The sequence below is a fragment of the Muntiacus reevesi genome, chromosome 3 (genome assembly GCF_963930625.1).
Source record: "Muntiacus reevesi chromosome 3, mMunRee1.1, whole genome shotgun sequence".
Lineage (NCBI taxonomy): Eukaryota > Metazoa > Chordata > Mammalia > Artiodactyla > Cervidae > Muntiacus > Muntiacus reevesi.
Window position 1 is genome coordinate 121,849,613 of NC_089251.1, and position 16,865 is coordinate 121,866,477.

At 43.8% G+C, this 16,865-nt stretch overlaps 1 protein-coding gene across 10 annotated transcripts in view; it reads left to right on the forward strand.

Annotated features, from left to right (window-relative positions):
* COL4A4 (collagen type IV alpha 4 chain) overlaps positions 1 to 16,865 on the forward strand; it is a 167,783-nt gene that overhangs the window by 32,578 nt on the left and 118,340 nt on the right. For all 10 annotated transcript variants that reach the window (XM_065930429.1, XM_065930426.1, XM_065930424.1 and 7 more), the window contains exons 5-7: positions 14,281 to 14,415; positions 15,540 to 15,584; positions 16,695 to 16,811. In XM_065930429.1, coding sequence (XP_065786501.1) covers positions 14,281 to 14,415; positions 15,540 to 15,584; positions 16,695 to 16,811 — 297 coding nt within the window. The remainder of the gene's footprint in view (positions 1 to 14,280; positions 14,416 to 15,539; positions 15,585 to 16,694; positions 16,812 to 16,865) is intronic.

Genomic DNA, 16,865 nt, shown 5'->3' on the forward strand with positions numbered 1-16,865 from the left:
ATGTAGGCATGACTTTTCACATATGACAGTAACTTAATTGGTTTCTAAAATATTTTGTGACTCTGCATAACATTTCCCCAAACCCCATTATAGTCCCTCTTTAGGGATGTTAATGGCATAACATTGGGTAGGATATCAAATTATTCTTTATCAGTTTCAGTGGGAAGATCTGGAGGAGGGAATGAATGGCAACCTACTCCAGTATTCTTGCCTGGAGAATCCCCCGGACAGAGGAGCCTGGCGGGCTGCAGTCCACGGGGTCATAAAGAGTTGGACACAACTGAGCGCAGTACAACAGTTTCAAGGGAGAAATTGCTGTGTTTTGATGGATGTCTTCTTGTAGGGAAAATTACATACACGTCATCACAGACCAGGATGGAACCTTTTATAAGGTTGCTTTAGTAACTCGCTTGATAATAAAGACACCTTCTATATTTTATTCCAGAAAAAAATATATGTTGTTTTCCATTCAAGGGAGTCTTGTAACTGTTAAGTCAATAGAACTTCATAGTTTGGTAGTTTTATACATAAGAAGGTCAAATGGCTTAAAACTCACGATCTGACTTAGTTTATTTTTGGTTTGGAAACCAAAAATCACACATTAGCAAACCAGTCTTTCTTTTGAGAATTTGAAATCACCAAAATACATGCAGGTATTTTTTTTCCCATTTATTTTTATTAGTTGGAGGCTAATTACTTTACAGTATTGTAGTGGTTTTTGCCATACATTGACATGAATCAGCCATGGATTTACATGTATTCCCCATCCCGATCCCCCACTCCCACCTCCCTCTCCACCCGATCCCTCTGGGTCTTCCCAGTGCACCAGGCCCGAGCTCTTGCCTCATGCGTACATACAGGTATTATTTCCTGCAATCTCATTCACTTGTCCCTTCCACTCCTAAGAGCTTGCAATCCATGATAAAAATGGAATTTCCTTGGGAAGTTTTAGCTATCATTAACATTTTTCATATCATTAGATGATTTGCACACAAAGCCCTAGAATTCAACCTCTCTATCACTCACATATCTGTGTTCTAGTACACTCTCTAACTGTAGCCCGATAAATGGTTCGGAGCAATTGTTTTCATGTTCTCAAAGCTTGCATAAGTTGATTATGCTACATTTTGATGGAAGCAAATTACAGTGACAACAGAGAAGTTGGCAAATTTAGTCTGTCACCACCTCTTTGTGATTTGGTTCTGATGTCTTCTTTTTCTTGCTGCATCTTTCTTCTCCGAGGACCGACTCCCTAGCTCATTGGGTCTCTGCTGGAGAATCATCTGATATATGAAGCCTTACCTGAGCTGACACTTGCAGGTGCCTTGAGGTGACAGCAGGTGACCTGAGTGAGGGGTCCCAGAAAGGGGCCTCAGCCTTGCGGACTCTGAGGGGCTACGTGGTCCTTTTGTCAAGTAAACGGATCAGCATTAAAAAAAAACAAAAACATAGTGCCTAATAATTAAACAAATTTCCTGGTAGAATTCAGCCTGCCACCTGCCAGCTTGTAACTGGTTTAGCTGGTTAAAGGAGTTCCCCTTGTCATAAATATTAACCTTAAATTTTAAAGAGTGGAAAACATACAAACGTTAAAAGACTGAATCCTATATGTCAGTGCGTGAGAATATTTCTGAACAGGGCATGGGAGACCTGGGGGTAGAGAGGAGATATCACTTTATATCATTTGGCCTATTAATATCATTAATAGCCAATATCCATATAGAGGAATGGAGCTTCTCAGGCTGTTCCAAAGAACCCGCCTGCCAGCATAGGAGACTATGAGATGTGGGTTTGATCCCTGGGCTGGGAAGATCACCTGGAGGAGGACTTGACAGCCTACTCCAGTATTCTTGCCTGGAGAATCCCATGGACAGAGTAGTCTGGCAGTCTAAAGTCCATGGAGTTGCAAAGAGTCGGACAGGACTGAAGTGACCTAGCACTCACATAATATGGAGGAATTGGAGGACATGGCAACCCACTCCTGTGTTCTTGCCTGGAGAATCGCATGGAGAGAGGACCCTGGAGGGCTACAGTCCATAGGGTTGCAAAGAGTCGGACACGACTTAGCGACTAAACAATGTAGAGGAATAACTCCAACTAACTAGCATGGCTTTCGGTATGCTGATGACCTTGCTCTTTAAACCCAACATCTGTGCTTGAAAAAGGAAAGCAAGCCTATATTTGCCTGCTACTTTTATTAAATAACTTGCCTCTATTATTTACTAAACAGGCTAACTGTATGAAACCTCATCAAGAAAACCCAGTGACAGTTTGGGTCTGAAGGTAGATTTTGGCTTGTCTGCCCCAGTCAGTCACCTCTTTAAACGGGCAGTGGTTTCACAGCCGTGCCCTTGGTCTCCTGGGTGGAGTTCAATCGTGTGTGTGTGTGTGTGTGTGTGTGTGTGTGTGTGTGTGTGTGTGTGTGTGTGTGTGTGTGTGTGTGTGCGCGCGCGCGCTCAGTTCAATCCCACAGCAACGATGATTGCTGAGCTCTGCGACCCAGCATGAACCGTGGCCAGGCGGGCGCAGAGCTCAGCAAATGTGGGACTAGGCTGAACTTGAGAGGGTCAGGGTCATTACCAAAGTGGAGTCAGCCTTGGTGGTGGTGGTAAGAAATAAGGTGCATTTCCACGCAGGGCATCTTCCACACAGGAACACGGGAGCAGAGTTTGTGACTACAAGAACAGCTGTTTCGTGCCAAGGTAGCATGTGACTAAACTAGTTAAAATGAATTACAGAGTTTTTAGGAGAGAAAATTATATTTCTCCTTTCACATGCCATTTTCCCTAAGTTGCTAAGAAATCCACGGGGAAACAACTGTGTCGAGTGCTGTTTTTTTTTTTTTTTTTCACTCCTTTGTCACACATATATAAATTTGCAAATCACTCAGTTATTAGCCATTCATTCCTTCTATGCCATAAAGAAGGCTGAGCACTGAAGAATTGATGCTTTAGAATTGTGGTGCTGGAGAAGACCCTTGAGAGTCCCTTGGACTGCAAGGAGATCACACCAGTCAATCCTAAAGGAAATCAACTTTGAATATTCACTGGAAGGACTGATACTGATGCTGAAGCTGAAGCTCCTTTGGCCACCTGATGTGAAGAACCGACCGACCAGAGAAGACCCTGATGCCGGGAAAGATTGAAGGCAGGAGGAGAAGGGGGCGACATAGGATGAGATGGTCGGATGGCATCACCGACTTATTGGACATGAGTTTGAGCAAACCGGTGGAGATAGGGAAGGACAGGGAAGCCTGGCGTGCTGCAGTCCATTGAGTTGCAAAGAGTCGGACAAGATTGAGCGACTGAACAACAGCAGCAACAACTATTCCTTCCATTCATTCAGCAAACAACCATTGGGCATTCCCCATGTGCCAGGCATCCGAGGAGGCTGTGAGGCTTTGGGGGTAAAGAGGTGGGTCCCTGTGGCCTGGAGCTGGGAGTCCATCAAGCAAGACAGACTCACCTTCCGCCCGTTCCTACTGGGTGCCTGATGAGTGCCAGATGTGGGGTGGTCTGGATGTTTCGGATGCATCAGGGAAAAGAACATACGAAGATCCTTTCTTCCTCCCCAGGTGGATAATCTAGTGCCCTAACTTGATTTTGTGCAGAAGCCTATGTGTGCATGGTGGATGGTGCAAAGATATCTTGGACCTGGTGGAACCAGAGGTCACCCAGCGATGGTCAGGGGAAGCCTGGCGTGTTCTCTCCATAGGCAAAACGGAGACCCATTCTCTGCCTCTTCCAGCCCTGGCTTGTGGCTACATCACTTCAGTCTCTGCCTCTATCATCACATCACCTTCTCTCCTGGGTGTCTGGACCAAATCTTCCTCCATGTCCCTCTTATAAAGATACATGTTCCTCTTATAAAGATACCTGTAATGGCCTCTAGGACCCACCTGGGTAACACAGAACAAAAATCATCGTCTCAAAATCCCTAGGTTTATTACATCTTTTGCCACCCAAGGCAAAATCCACAGGTTCCAGGCTTAGGGCATAAACGTATCTTTTTGAGGCCACGCTTCAAACCACCGTAAGTGTTTGGGCAGAGACAACAGCCCCTACTCAGGCCCTGAAGTAAGAAGGAGATGGGCTGGTGTGTTGGATGGACCACAAGGTGGCCAGCAAGGTTTGATCATGTAGGGGAGGGAGCGAGTGGTAAGGGACGCAATTGAAAAATCAGATACAGCATATCCTGAAGGATAGGCAAGGCTTTGAAAGATGTTCGGAGTAGACACAGGTTGGATTTATGTTATAAGAACATGCTGGCTGCTCTTCGGAGAATATATTGAAGGCAACAAGGGGCAGGGAGAATTATTGGGGGAAACCTGTCAGGAGGCTACTGTAGTCGCCCTGGTGGGAGGTCTGGGCTGAAGACCATCGTACATGGAGGGGTACGATGCTGGGCTGATGTTACACCATTTCTGAAGATGGGAAACCAGTGTTCCTTGACCTGGATCAAGGGGTGGCTTTTTTTTTTTAATTGAAATATAATTGATTTACAGTGTTTCAGGTGTATAGCAATGTGATTCAGTTACACACACACACACACACACACACACACACACACACACACACACACACACACACACACACACACACACACACACACACACACACACACACACACACACACACACACACACACACACACACACATTCTTTTTCAGATTCTTTCCCAAACAGATTACTACAAGATATTGACGTTCCCTATACTGTATAGTAAATGAGTGACCTTGTTTATCGTTCAGTAGCAAAACCATGTCTTCTAGTTCTCAGGACAGCACTTTTTCCCATTGCATCAAGCTTCCGCTTAAGAAACAACTTTTTTCTTTTCTTTTTGATCTGTATTATATGAGGTGAGGAATGTTCACTAAACTTATTGTGATTTCATGATGTATGTGAGTTGAATCATTATGCTGTACATCTTTTTTATCTTTTTTTTTTTTGGCTCTGCTGCTTGGCTTATAGGATCTTAATTCCCCAACCAGGAATGGAACTGAGATCCTGGGAATTCCCTTTCTTCTAGTTTTAATGATATACTTGATACAGCACTGTATAAGATGTATCCCATTGAGAATTAACCTGTCAGTCCACTGGTTAGGGCTTTGTATTTTCACTGCCATGGGCCCAAGGGAACTAAAATTCCACAAATTTTGAGGTGTGGCCCTCCCTCCCAAAAAACTGGAGAAAAACACAAAAATACAGCCTATTTATCAAATTAAAAGACATTAATAAATGAATTTTAAATGATTTGGAAGAACAAGTTATTGTCCTGCTTATATTAATGAAAACATAAATAATATTCATTTTACCTCCATTAAAAATTTTTTTAAAACAGCTGAAAATCCTGAGTCAGGGATATTACAGACTTAACTGACCAATTTGTTCCTTCATTAAGTGAGGTGAAATTAAGGCCCAAGAAAACACTCTGCCATTGCAGTCCAGTCTCCTTGGATTGTCTACTCTGAGTAACACCTTTTATGTTATTTATTTTATCATCCTTCTATATCTCCAGCAATTGTTTCATCTGCAATAGAGGAGGACCTTGGAAGCACCCCAAAGGGTTCAGGCTGCCCATTGAGGCCTAGTTGAGCTTTAAGTGATATTATAGTGCCACCTAGTGGCACAGTTGTTGAAATACAACCAATAATTAAAAAGGGTTGCTGACAAACCCTTCTTTGTTAATTTTGATATAAATAAGTGCTTGAGTGTATATTTAATTATACTGTGGAAGGCAGTGGCCAAGGTGGGCTGGGGGTGGTAATAAAAATGTACACAGACTCCTGGTCTCAATAATCTTACTGGACAACATCACCCCAAGTAGATATTAAAGTAACATGCATAAAACCATAATGAGAAATAAGTGCTAAGCTTATGTAGGTATTAATTGCTTGAGGGTAGATATGAGAGTTTATACAAGAGTGAGATTGATTAGGACTGGAGTGAAAAGGGAAGCAGCAACTTTGAAGTTGGGCGTGACTCTGCTTCTCCAGGTCGTAGCCAAGTGGCCTTCATCTCTCTGAGCCTAGGCTTCCTCATTTGGGGATGAAAAAGCAGACACAGGATGACTTTGTGCTTTGCGGATCTAAGGATTCCATGAGAGGAAGGCACAGTACTTATCCAGTGACCAGGATGGCGTAAGTGCTCAGTGAAGTCCTGGCATCATCATCATTGTCATCATAATTTGCATTGAGGGAAGGTTGACTCTGAACAACAGATGGGCCAGGGCTGCTATTCCTTCAGGCAAAGAGAAGACAGAAATGTGGCTGGAGCAGAGGGTGTGGGTGCAGACACTCGGGGACCAGGGTTTGCCAGGGTGGAGGAAGATGGGCTGTGCTCATTGCAGTGTTGATGGAGGCAAGGACACAGCGAAGGGAAGACAGATGGTTAGTTGACATGTGCAAGGGAGGGGGAGACTGCAGTTAGGGACGCGGGGGAGGCTGGTGCTTGGGTAGCCCCCGTGGAGGACCAGAACATGACCCAGGGCCTCCACAGTGGGATGAAAGAGGGACAGACATCTGAGAATTAATTCAGAGAAAGAAGTGATAGACTTGGTCTTGGGAGGAGGATTAGGGTCAGCAAAGCTGACAGTTGGGTGGTGAGCTTAGCTGGTGGAAGAAACCCAAGTTACTATCTGCCAAGTCAGGGAAGAAAAAGGCAGGAAAACCAGTCTGGGCATGGTGAGCTCAGCTTCTGACATGATGAGTGCACATGTACAGCGAAGAAGCTTCACAGAAGTTTCTAAAGAGCAGTCAGAGATACAGGCTGGGACTAGGAAGTTAGACTTGAGAACACAAAAATAGAGGTCTTTAACTGATCTGATGAACACTGTTGTATGTGGACCTTCCTCATTTATACGGGGATAATAATCCACAGTCCTCAGTGCTGCAGGTTGGATTAAACAAAGTAATATATGGACACCGCAGATGCATAACCAAGCTTAATAAATAAATACCGTTCCCTTCCTGTGACACTTTTGATGATCAGTGTCATGGTCTTATTGGCCAAGAGTGATTTGGAAATTTATGTGTAAACAGTGTAATAAAAGGCTTTCCAGATGGCTCAGTGGGAAAGAATCTACCTGCCAATGCAGGAGATGCAGGAGATGTGGGTTCAATCCCTGAGTCTGGAAGATCCCCTGGAGAAGGAATTGACAATCTGCTCCAGTATTCTTGCCTGGAAAATTCCAAGCAAAACCAGGGGGGCCTGGCAGGCTGCAGTCCATGGGGTTCCAAAAGAGTTGGACATGGCTTAGGGACTTCACTTTCATGTTCACTTTCTGGCTCAGACGGTAAAGTGTCTGTCTGTATAATACAGGAGACCTGGGTTCAGTCCCTGGGTCAGGAAGGTCTCCTGGAGAAGGAGATGGCAACCCACTCCAATATTCTTGCCTGGAAAATCCCATGGACAGAGGAGCCTGGTAGTCTACAGTCCATGGGGTCACAAAGAGTCAGACACAACTGAGTGACTTCACTTTCACTTTAGTGACTAAACAACAGTATAATAAAAGCATCTTTCTTATTTGTTCATTCATTGCATTCATTCAGACTTCTTGCACGGATTCTCTGATTCTAAAAGAGCAAGAAGTAGTGGCAGAAAAAGTGTGATTGTACATGCATCTGTCATTGTCTATCTGTAGCTATTTCTCCCAGTCCTCAATACTGCTCAATAGGTGAAGGATTTCTTTTTTTTTAAACTAATTATTTTATTTTAAGGCTAATTACTTTACAGTATCGTGGTGGTTTTTGCCATACATCAACATGAATCAGCCACGGGTGTACATGTGTCCCTCCGTTCCTCTTAGGGTTTGGTTCCCGGAAGCAAGCAGACCAATGGTAGCCCAAAAGGCTGATTTGAAGATTTAGGTTTTAAAAATGTACATATCATCTTCTCTGTTCGTCTCACGTACTAAATGTTGTGAAATAAAGAGAGTTTGATCCTCGCCCAGCTCAAGAGACGCATCTGACACGGACGGTTAATGAGGGGGAATCCTAAAGGAATGCTCTGGCCTCCGCGAGCCAGGCAGGCGTGGGAGCCAGTGTCCACTCCGATCGCCTTCAGCCTTTATTTGTTCAGCTGGCCCGAGAGCCCGGTGTGGCTGCAGCCACAGTGGGAGGCGCGTGAATGGGTCTGATGACTCGGCGTCCGCCTGGCCTTTGGGTAGAAAGCCGTGGCCTGGCGGCTTCCCATGGCATGCCAGAGCTTCCTCGGCTGTCAGGCCGATTGTCCTTTCTGGATTCACTGAATCCTTTTTCTGACTTCACCGTCTCTCACCGAAGGTCATAAACCACAGAGGCAATTCCAGACCCACAGTAGCAAAAAAAGAAAAAATTCAGAGATCCTAGCTCTGACAGCCAGCCATTCATTCCCTTGGGCATTTTTTTCTTTTTGCTACAGTGACTGAAATGCACTGATCCATTGCCTAGCATGGGTGAAAGGTGCAGGGGTAGGAGTGGAATATTTCTTAAAAAAAAAAAACCCTTTTTTTAAAGATGCAAAATTCTTGTGATTATTTAATGATTCTGTAGTTACGGAAGTGTCTTGTCTTGTTCAGTTGCTAAGTTGCATCCGACTTTTTGCAACCCCATGGACGGCAGCACTGTCCTTCATTATCTCCTAGAGTTTGCTCAAGTTCATGTCCAGAGTCAGTGATGCTGTCTAACCATCTCATCTTCTGTCATCCCCTTATTTATGTCTATTCATCGTGAAGTTAGTTTTAGTGTTGCCTGATAAATTAGTAAGCTCAACTCTTTACTTTTAAACATGTTTTTTCTTTTATTGATCCCATCTTTTGTATGAAGTGATTTAATGAAATTGGAATTATTCCATCACTGTGGATAAATGATTTACTCAGGTTAGATAAATTCACAATGACTATTTCAAATATTGGTGCTCAGGAAGTTTTTGTGAACAGCTTTCTGGCATATTTAATACTGGTATACAAGGTTTTAGAGTATTTTTTAAGATGTATTCTGTAATAAGATAACTATTAAGAGGAAAAAACAATACTGCATATAGAACAAAACGCAAAGTCTATCCCATAAAAGGGAGGCCTTTAATGTTCTCTGTTAGTTTTTTCACTTGCACGATAGGGGTTGTATGTGCAGTTTAGTAGGGTTGAAGGAAGACCCCTATGTCAGGTCTCAACAACCACAGACACCGACAGGGCAGCGTCCAGGGCCACTGCTCTGCTCAGCCCGGGTGGGGTCATCTCAGGCCCCCATCCCTACTCTCAGCCAGACTTCCGGGGACGGCAGTTCAGAGCCAGGAGAAAGCAGATCCTTGACAGTCTTCCCTTGGGTTGGGTGGTGGATCTGACCACGTGATTTTGTTAAGTATTGCTCTCTGCCTTTCTTGCATCATGACCTCGGGCACCTAGACGCTGTCTGCCAGGAGCTCTGGTCTGGTGGCTGTGGGGCTGGGGCCACACAGACAAAGAGGTGATCACAGGAGTGGATGGGAAGTGTCATTACGCAGGCATCTTGTTCTGAAGGGTGTGGGGTGAGGGTAGCGGACAGCGGGGTTTTTCCAGGGGAGGAGTGAGAGATGCCTTGGGGGGCATGGCAGGGTTGCTTCAGGGATAAGACACAGAAGTCTGAGGAGCTTGACATCCCTCATTCAGGGATGTTAGTGTGACTGATCAGGGCTGGGCAGGTGGCAAAAGGGAGGGACAGAGAATTTAATAATACAAATGACCATCACTTGATGTATTTCTGTTTAAGGGTGCTTTAGGTGGCGTGTGCTCAGTCAGGGCACATTTCTATATTGAATGCAGTTTTATCATTCTTGCCACTGTGCTCAATATTTCCACTCCTTTTCCTTTTCTCTCCAAAGTTCCATTAGTGGCTTGGACTCGGCATTGCGTGTCTAAAATGAAATACATTAAAGAGAATTATAGCCAGTGAGTTGGCTGTCCTTTCTGTTCCCCTTTTCTGTCCAGACATGCATTTTGTTGTTTTTAGATCATAGGTTACTGCAAAGTACAGCATTCACAATACATAATTTAGAACTTTTTGTGTAAATGATATATAAGACAGATAATTTCCAAACTTAATGAAAAAGCAGTTATTTCCTGAGCCTTATGGGATTTAATCAAAACCAACTGAGACTAATTAACACATAGAAAAGGTCAGCTGAAGTTATTATTTATGCTGACATTTAGATTGTAGTTTAGAAATTGTATAATATCTAGAGTAAATAGATATGCCTTCAAAGTGCCCCTAAATGGTTGGTGCCCATATGATTAGATTTTATATTTTATTGTTGTCTTTTCTGTAACACTTATGTATACATTTAAGCTTCCTTGAAAATTCTAAGCTTATAGTATTTTTATGGGTGCTCCAGGAATAGCAGCTATTCTAATGATAATGAAAATGCATGAAGAGAAGGGAAAGTACAAATTAAGTATGATTTTGACTTATAAAATGTAGGCAGATGTTAAAGGTTGTCAGTAATGAAAAAGGAACGAGGAAGAAGGCATAGAGCCCAAGGTCAGCTTGGTGTTAGGTGATAGGCTGAGTGGACAGACCCCATTTTCGGTCTTATGGAGCATTTATAGGGACAGAGAAGTTATGGAAGTTTGCTTGAGTGGTACCCAGGCAGTAGCAGCTCCAACTTGGGCTTTAAGTAGTTTCAGCAGGATGCACTCTGAGTTTTTATCCAACGGGGGTTGGGCACATGAGGAGCTCTGGGGCTCATGCTCGGGGCTGGGCCCCATGACTGGCCCTGGTTTCAAGGGGGTGGCCGCTTAACAGGACAGTCTCCCTCGCCCCCTTGTGGGATTTCATTCATAGGATTCCTGAGGTTGGGTCACCAGAATGGTGCTTACACACTGATTTCAGATGATTCAAATTTTTATGTAGGCGGGACTCTTCAAAAAATCTTTTTCCCCTGGGCCCCACACACCCAAAGGATGGCTCTACATTCTAGGGTCCTGTGCACACTTTGTGGTTTTTGTTATTCAGTCACTAAGTCATGTCTGACTCTTGGCGACCCCATAGACTGTCGCCCCCACCCCCCAGGCTCCTCTATGCATGGGATTCTCCAGGCAAGAATACTGGAGTGGGTAGGCATTCCCTTTTCCAGGGATCTTCCCAATCCAGGGATTGAATCTGAGTCCCCTGCACTGGAGGCAGGTTCTTTACCACTGAGCGACCTGGGAAGCCCCATGCATGCTTGGAGCTGAGCACTAATGATTCAGAATTGCCCAGAGCTTTAAGAGATCTCATCTGAACAGATCTCCCCTGAAATCCACTTAGCTTTTCTCTCCACAGATCAAGACTTCACTTGCTCACTAAATGCAGTCATCCAGGTTGTCTGGTAGGGAAAGGGGAGATTCAATGCCTTTTCTTAAATATTTGGAAAATTTTTAGGAAACACAAAAAAATGGCAGGTGAACAGTCTGACTTCAGATGGATACAGAGAGTTTTCAGACTGTAATGGAATAGAGCACAGACTCTGAAGCTGTCAGACAACACAGCTGGACCTGTGTGTGTACGGTGCATGGTGTCATGTGGCCAGATCACCCTGCAGTGGCGAAATCACTGTTATAAACTTCTCGTTAAAAAGCTTTCTCTTTACCTCTTCTAGAGGTGTTAAGACTGCAAAGTGAGTTATTTTAAAAAAACATTTGAATCTAAGATACTCTCTGCTCACATCAAATTATTGACAGAGATTGAATGCAAAGGCTGGAAGTATCATTTAGAAACCCTGACTTTAGATTCTAAAGTTCATTCAAAGAGCCTCATTATTCCCATACATTGGTTATTTTATAAAAATAAATTTGAAATATAAAATCAAGGAATATGTCATAAACATTGCATTTGATAGCATTCCTTTTTGCTAAGTTCAAAAATCACTTGCCAGGGTTCCAGGTAGGGTGTTTCTGGAGTGGATGGATGGTCAGATTGGACCACCAAGCCTGAGAGCTAGTTACAACCACATGAACACTTCATTCATTCATTAATTCCTAAGCCAAAGGCCATGGCAGGTGGTAGATAGAAGACTTAAATGGTGAACAGACGTCCCCACCCTCATGGTGCTAGTATCTCATTGGAGAGCAGACACTGAACTGATGAGCAAATACATAATTGTAAAACTGTGAGGGACTTCCCTGGTAGTCCAGTGGTTAAGACTCTAATGCAGGGGGCGTAAGTTCGATCCCTGGTTGGGGAACTAAGATCCCATAGGCTGTGCAGGAGGGCCAAAAGTTAAAAAAATGTGAAATGCTAAGATCTTAAGAAGGAAGTAGATAGTGTGCCCTGCTGGAGACTAATGGGGATGTGGATGCACTGAGAATCCTCCTTTACTGGTGGCGGTTCAGGAGAGACTCACGTCGTGGGCAGATCTAGAGAAAGAGCCTTCGGGGAATGCTTGCACCCAGGCCCTGGGACAGAAAAGAGCAGCATGGCGGACGCGGTGAGTGTGGGGCGGGCACAGCACGGAGTGCAAGGGAATCTGAGGTCACTCTCTGTGAGGCCTGGAAGGTGAGGAGCACGGGGTTTACTTTGCTTGCAGCAAAAGGTTTGCAGTAAGCCTGACTTGAAAAGCAGGGCCATGCCATGATCTGATTTTCTTTCATGTCACTCGGAGAAAGGCTGGGAGGGGTGAAGAGGAAGCTGGAGTGCCATTTGGGAGCCTAGAGTGCAGGTCTCACGGATGCTGGCTGCACCGGTGTGGCAGCAAGGCAGCAGACAGTGAGGAGGGGAGGTTTCAGATCTATTTTGGAAGTGAAATAGCTAGGAATTGAGCATGGGTTAAATGTAGTGTGGGAGAAAGAGGAATAGCAAGGGTGATCCCTAATATTCTGGAGCTGGAGAAGGTGAACAGAAGATCAGATCTGGGGAGAAAAATTAAAAGTTCTATTTTGAATTATTTTTTTAAGCTGGAGATACCATTGTATTTGGGGCTTCCCTGGTGGCTCAGGTGGTAAAGAATCGGCCTGCAATGCAGGAGACCTGGGTTTGATCCCTGGGTCAGGAAGATCCCCCTGAAGAAGGGAATGGCCACCCACTCTAGTATTCTTGCCTGGAGAATGCCATGGACAGAGGAATCTGGAGGGTTATAGTCCGTGGGGTCGCAAAGAGTCTGACACGACTGAGCGACCAGCAACAACAACCATTGTATTCAAGGAGATGTCAAGGAGGAAGCTAGATATGATCGTCTGGAAACTGATCAGAGAAACTGATGCTGCCTACTTCAGAATAGAAAGAGTTGTGAGATTCGCTCTTGTAACTGAACATGCATTCATGGCATCAGTGCATCTAAATGCAAAGGGGGAACAGGCCTCATCTTTGTCCCAGAGATGTTCCCACTGTGTGTTCAGAGGGAGAGCTGAGTTCCTGAAACTTCTTTGCCTAAAAGAAAAAGTGATATTTTCATTCCGGGAAAGAAATTAGATTGCATAAAATAATGTGACGTGGAGAGCCAGCTTCCAAATTAGGGATAAGAGAGCAGATAAAATCAGCTAAAAGAGAAATGTTTCTTTCTAAAAGGGCAGATCAGTCGTTAGCCATTTGAAGGAAATAAACGATCTGGCAGTTTTTCCTCACTCTTGTGTCACTAACATAATGTTAATGAGACTTTGTTTAAAAATTACTTACTTCAGAGCACTTCCCTGGGGTCCCCTTGTGATGCAGGGGATGTGGGTTCGATCCCTGATTGGGGAACTAGGATCCCACATGCCACAACTACTGAACTCGTGTGCCATGACAGGAGAGTCCATACAACTACAACACGATGCAGCCAAATAAATTTTTAAAAAATTACTTACTTCACTAAACAGCTCAAGATTTACAAATTTCAATGACAGAATGAAAATAATAAGAGGGCTTCCCTGGTGGCTCAGAGGTAAAGCCTCTGCCTGCAGTGTGGGAGACCCAGCTTTGATCCCTGGATCAGGAAGATCCCCTGGAGAAGGAAATGGCAACCCACTCCAGTACTCTCGCCTGGAAAATTCCATGGGCTACAATCCATGGGGTCACAAAGAATTGGATACAACTGAGCGACTTCACTTTCACTTTCAGTCGGTATGTAGATGTGTGTGTGTGTACATGCAGTAATTCAGATTTATTGTATAGCTTTGATTCAGATCGAAAAAGGCAACATTTTCTTTCTTTTTTTTTGGTAATTAATTCAATATTTGTCCTTCTCTTATTAAAATTTGCTGCATTTTTAATTTTCCAGTCTTCTGCAAACCCGAGTCACCATATATTTGTGTTAGAAAACTCTACTTAAGGCTCATCCACCTCTCCCTTACCTTTTAAATCTTTCTTCCTAGGGTCAACCGGGACCCCCAGGGCCACAGGGTCCTATTGGACCCCTGGGACCCCCAGGACCCATTGGGATCCCAGGAGAGAAAGGCATGAAAGGTGACAGTGGCCTTCCTGGAGCAGCAGGTGACAAAGGTGACAAGGTAAGCCTCTTCTTAAGGGAAACTCATTTAACCACTCACCAGCATTGCTATACCAGATTTTTTATTTTTGTATAATCACAAGTTGTACCTATTTGCACCTTATAAAAATTAAGCCTGAACTCTTCTTGTATAATCTACCCTCATTCCTAGCCCCTTTCCAGAGGAGCGTGCCTCTCTGGATGTTTTCTAGATACTTAGAGAGAAGAGCGTGTCAGGCTTCCTGGTGGCTCAGTGGTGAAGAATCCACCTGCCAATGCAGGAGACACGGGTTTAGTCCCTGATCTGGGAAGACCCCACATGCCGCAGAGTAACTAAGCCCGGGTACCGCAACTACTGGGCCTGTGCACTAGAGTCCAGGAGCCGCATCTACTGAAGCCCCACATCCCTACAGCCCATGCTTCACAACAAGAGAAACCACCCCAGTGAGAAGCCCGAGCATCACAACTAGGGAGTAGCCCCCACTCGCCACAGCTGGAGAGAAGCCTGTGCAGCAGCGAAGACCCTGCACAGCCCCAGATAAAATGAATGCACAAAATGATATGAAAAAACATGAATGTATCCAGTGAGGAGTGGTTTTCTTTATGACTTTTTAAAAAGCCTAAATGAGACTACAGGTAGCATGCCAAGTCTCTTTTCACTCAATCACATGGCTTAGAAATCATTCCATATCAATTGTTGTATTGAACTTGTTCCTTTAGAAACGTTGTATAATATGCTATAATATGGATGTAAAACTCTTCTTTATTCTCTGTTGAGAATTTGAGATCTTATTGCAGTGTGAGTGTGCAAAAATGGTTCTGTCAATTACTCATGTTTACCTTTAAGGTTTTCTTTCTCTAGGATAAAGAGATTCTGGGAAGTTGAATTTCTAATTATCCAGTATTGTATTCTTTGAACTGATACTGCCATGTTGGCTTCCTAAGTACAAAAAGAAGGGAACAAAATGCTGATTTCTAACTGTTGGCATTTGAGCTCCTTAATGTAAAAGTAGATGACAGTGCCCATTAAGGGTTGTTTTTTTTTTTAAAGCAAGCCATTAATTACTAATGCTTTTAAGTAAGTCAACTGGTTAATCTAATAATTTAGTAACTTTTATACCTTTGTTTTATTTTCTGGGATTTTAGGGTCCAACTGGAGTTCCTGGATTTCCAGGTCTGGATGGGATACCTGTAAGTATCCTTAAGTTTTCTCCATTTTGGGGGGGAAGATACTCATCAAAGCCTTAAAGTCACATGATCTAATGTATTTATATGATATATATTGTATAGTAACTGAACAAAAACAATAGCAAATGGCAAACTTTTCTTTATTTTTTTATTTTCATAAATGGCAGGGTATGTGCATTTCAATTTTGTATAATAACTCTGAGACCAAAACACTTTACTTGAAGAACATGGTTTTCAAACTGATTGGAGAAAAACGTCTTAGAACATGAGCTAGATGTACTTGTCAGCTCAAGTATAATTTTCTGGAAATAAATTTATTCTCATTATGAAATTTTTTACTAGCTGTGAGTCCTAATGGTGGGAGTGGGCTTAAAGCTCTCATTTCTAATGTGAAAATCAAAGGAAAGAAGAAAAAGGTATTTGGGGATGGTTATAATTCATTAGAGTCTTTCTGAGGATTTCAAGGAAAATTTCCTCCCAAATCTCTGAAAATATTCCAGACTAAATGAATTGGAGTGTATGAAAATTAATTCATGTCTTCCCAGGTGGTGCTAGTGGTAAAGAACCCATCTGCCAATGCAGGAGACATAAGAGACATGGGTTCGATCCTTGGATCAGGAAGATCTCCTGGAGGAAGGCATGGCAATCCACTCCAGTGTTCTTGCCTGGAGAATCCAATGGACAAAGGAGCCTGGCAGGCTTTAGTCCATGGGGTCGCAAAGAGTCCCAAGAGTTGGACATGACTGATGTGACTTAGCATGCATATATGCACTGTACTACATAGTATTTGTGGGTGGGAAAGGAAGATTCACAAAACTGAACAACATATGAGTCATAAAGGCCGTAATCTGGGAACGCATATTGCATAACCATTTTGTTATGATTGGTTCAGTTCAGTTCAGTCACTCACTCGTGTCCGGCTCTTTGCAACCCCATGGACTGCAGCATACCAGGCCTCCTGTCCATCACCAACTCCTGGAGGTTACTCAGATTCATGTCCATTGAGTTGGTGATGCCATCCAACCATCTCATCCTCTGTTGTCCCCTTCTCCTCCTGCCTTCAATCTTTATATTCTTGCAAAAATACCTCACCTATAATTTTGTTTTCTGTAGGGACACCCAGGGCCTCCTGGATCCAGAGGCAGACCTGGCATAGATGGCCACAATGGCTCAAGAGGCGATCCAGGGATGCCAGGAGAAAGAGGAGTTCTTGGCCCACGAGGCCCCCCAGTAAGACAGCCACAGCTCATTTTAGTGGGAATCAAGTAAAAAGAGCTTCCAGTG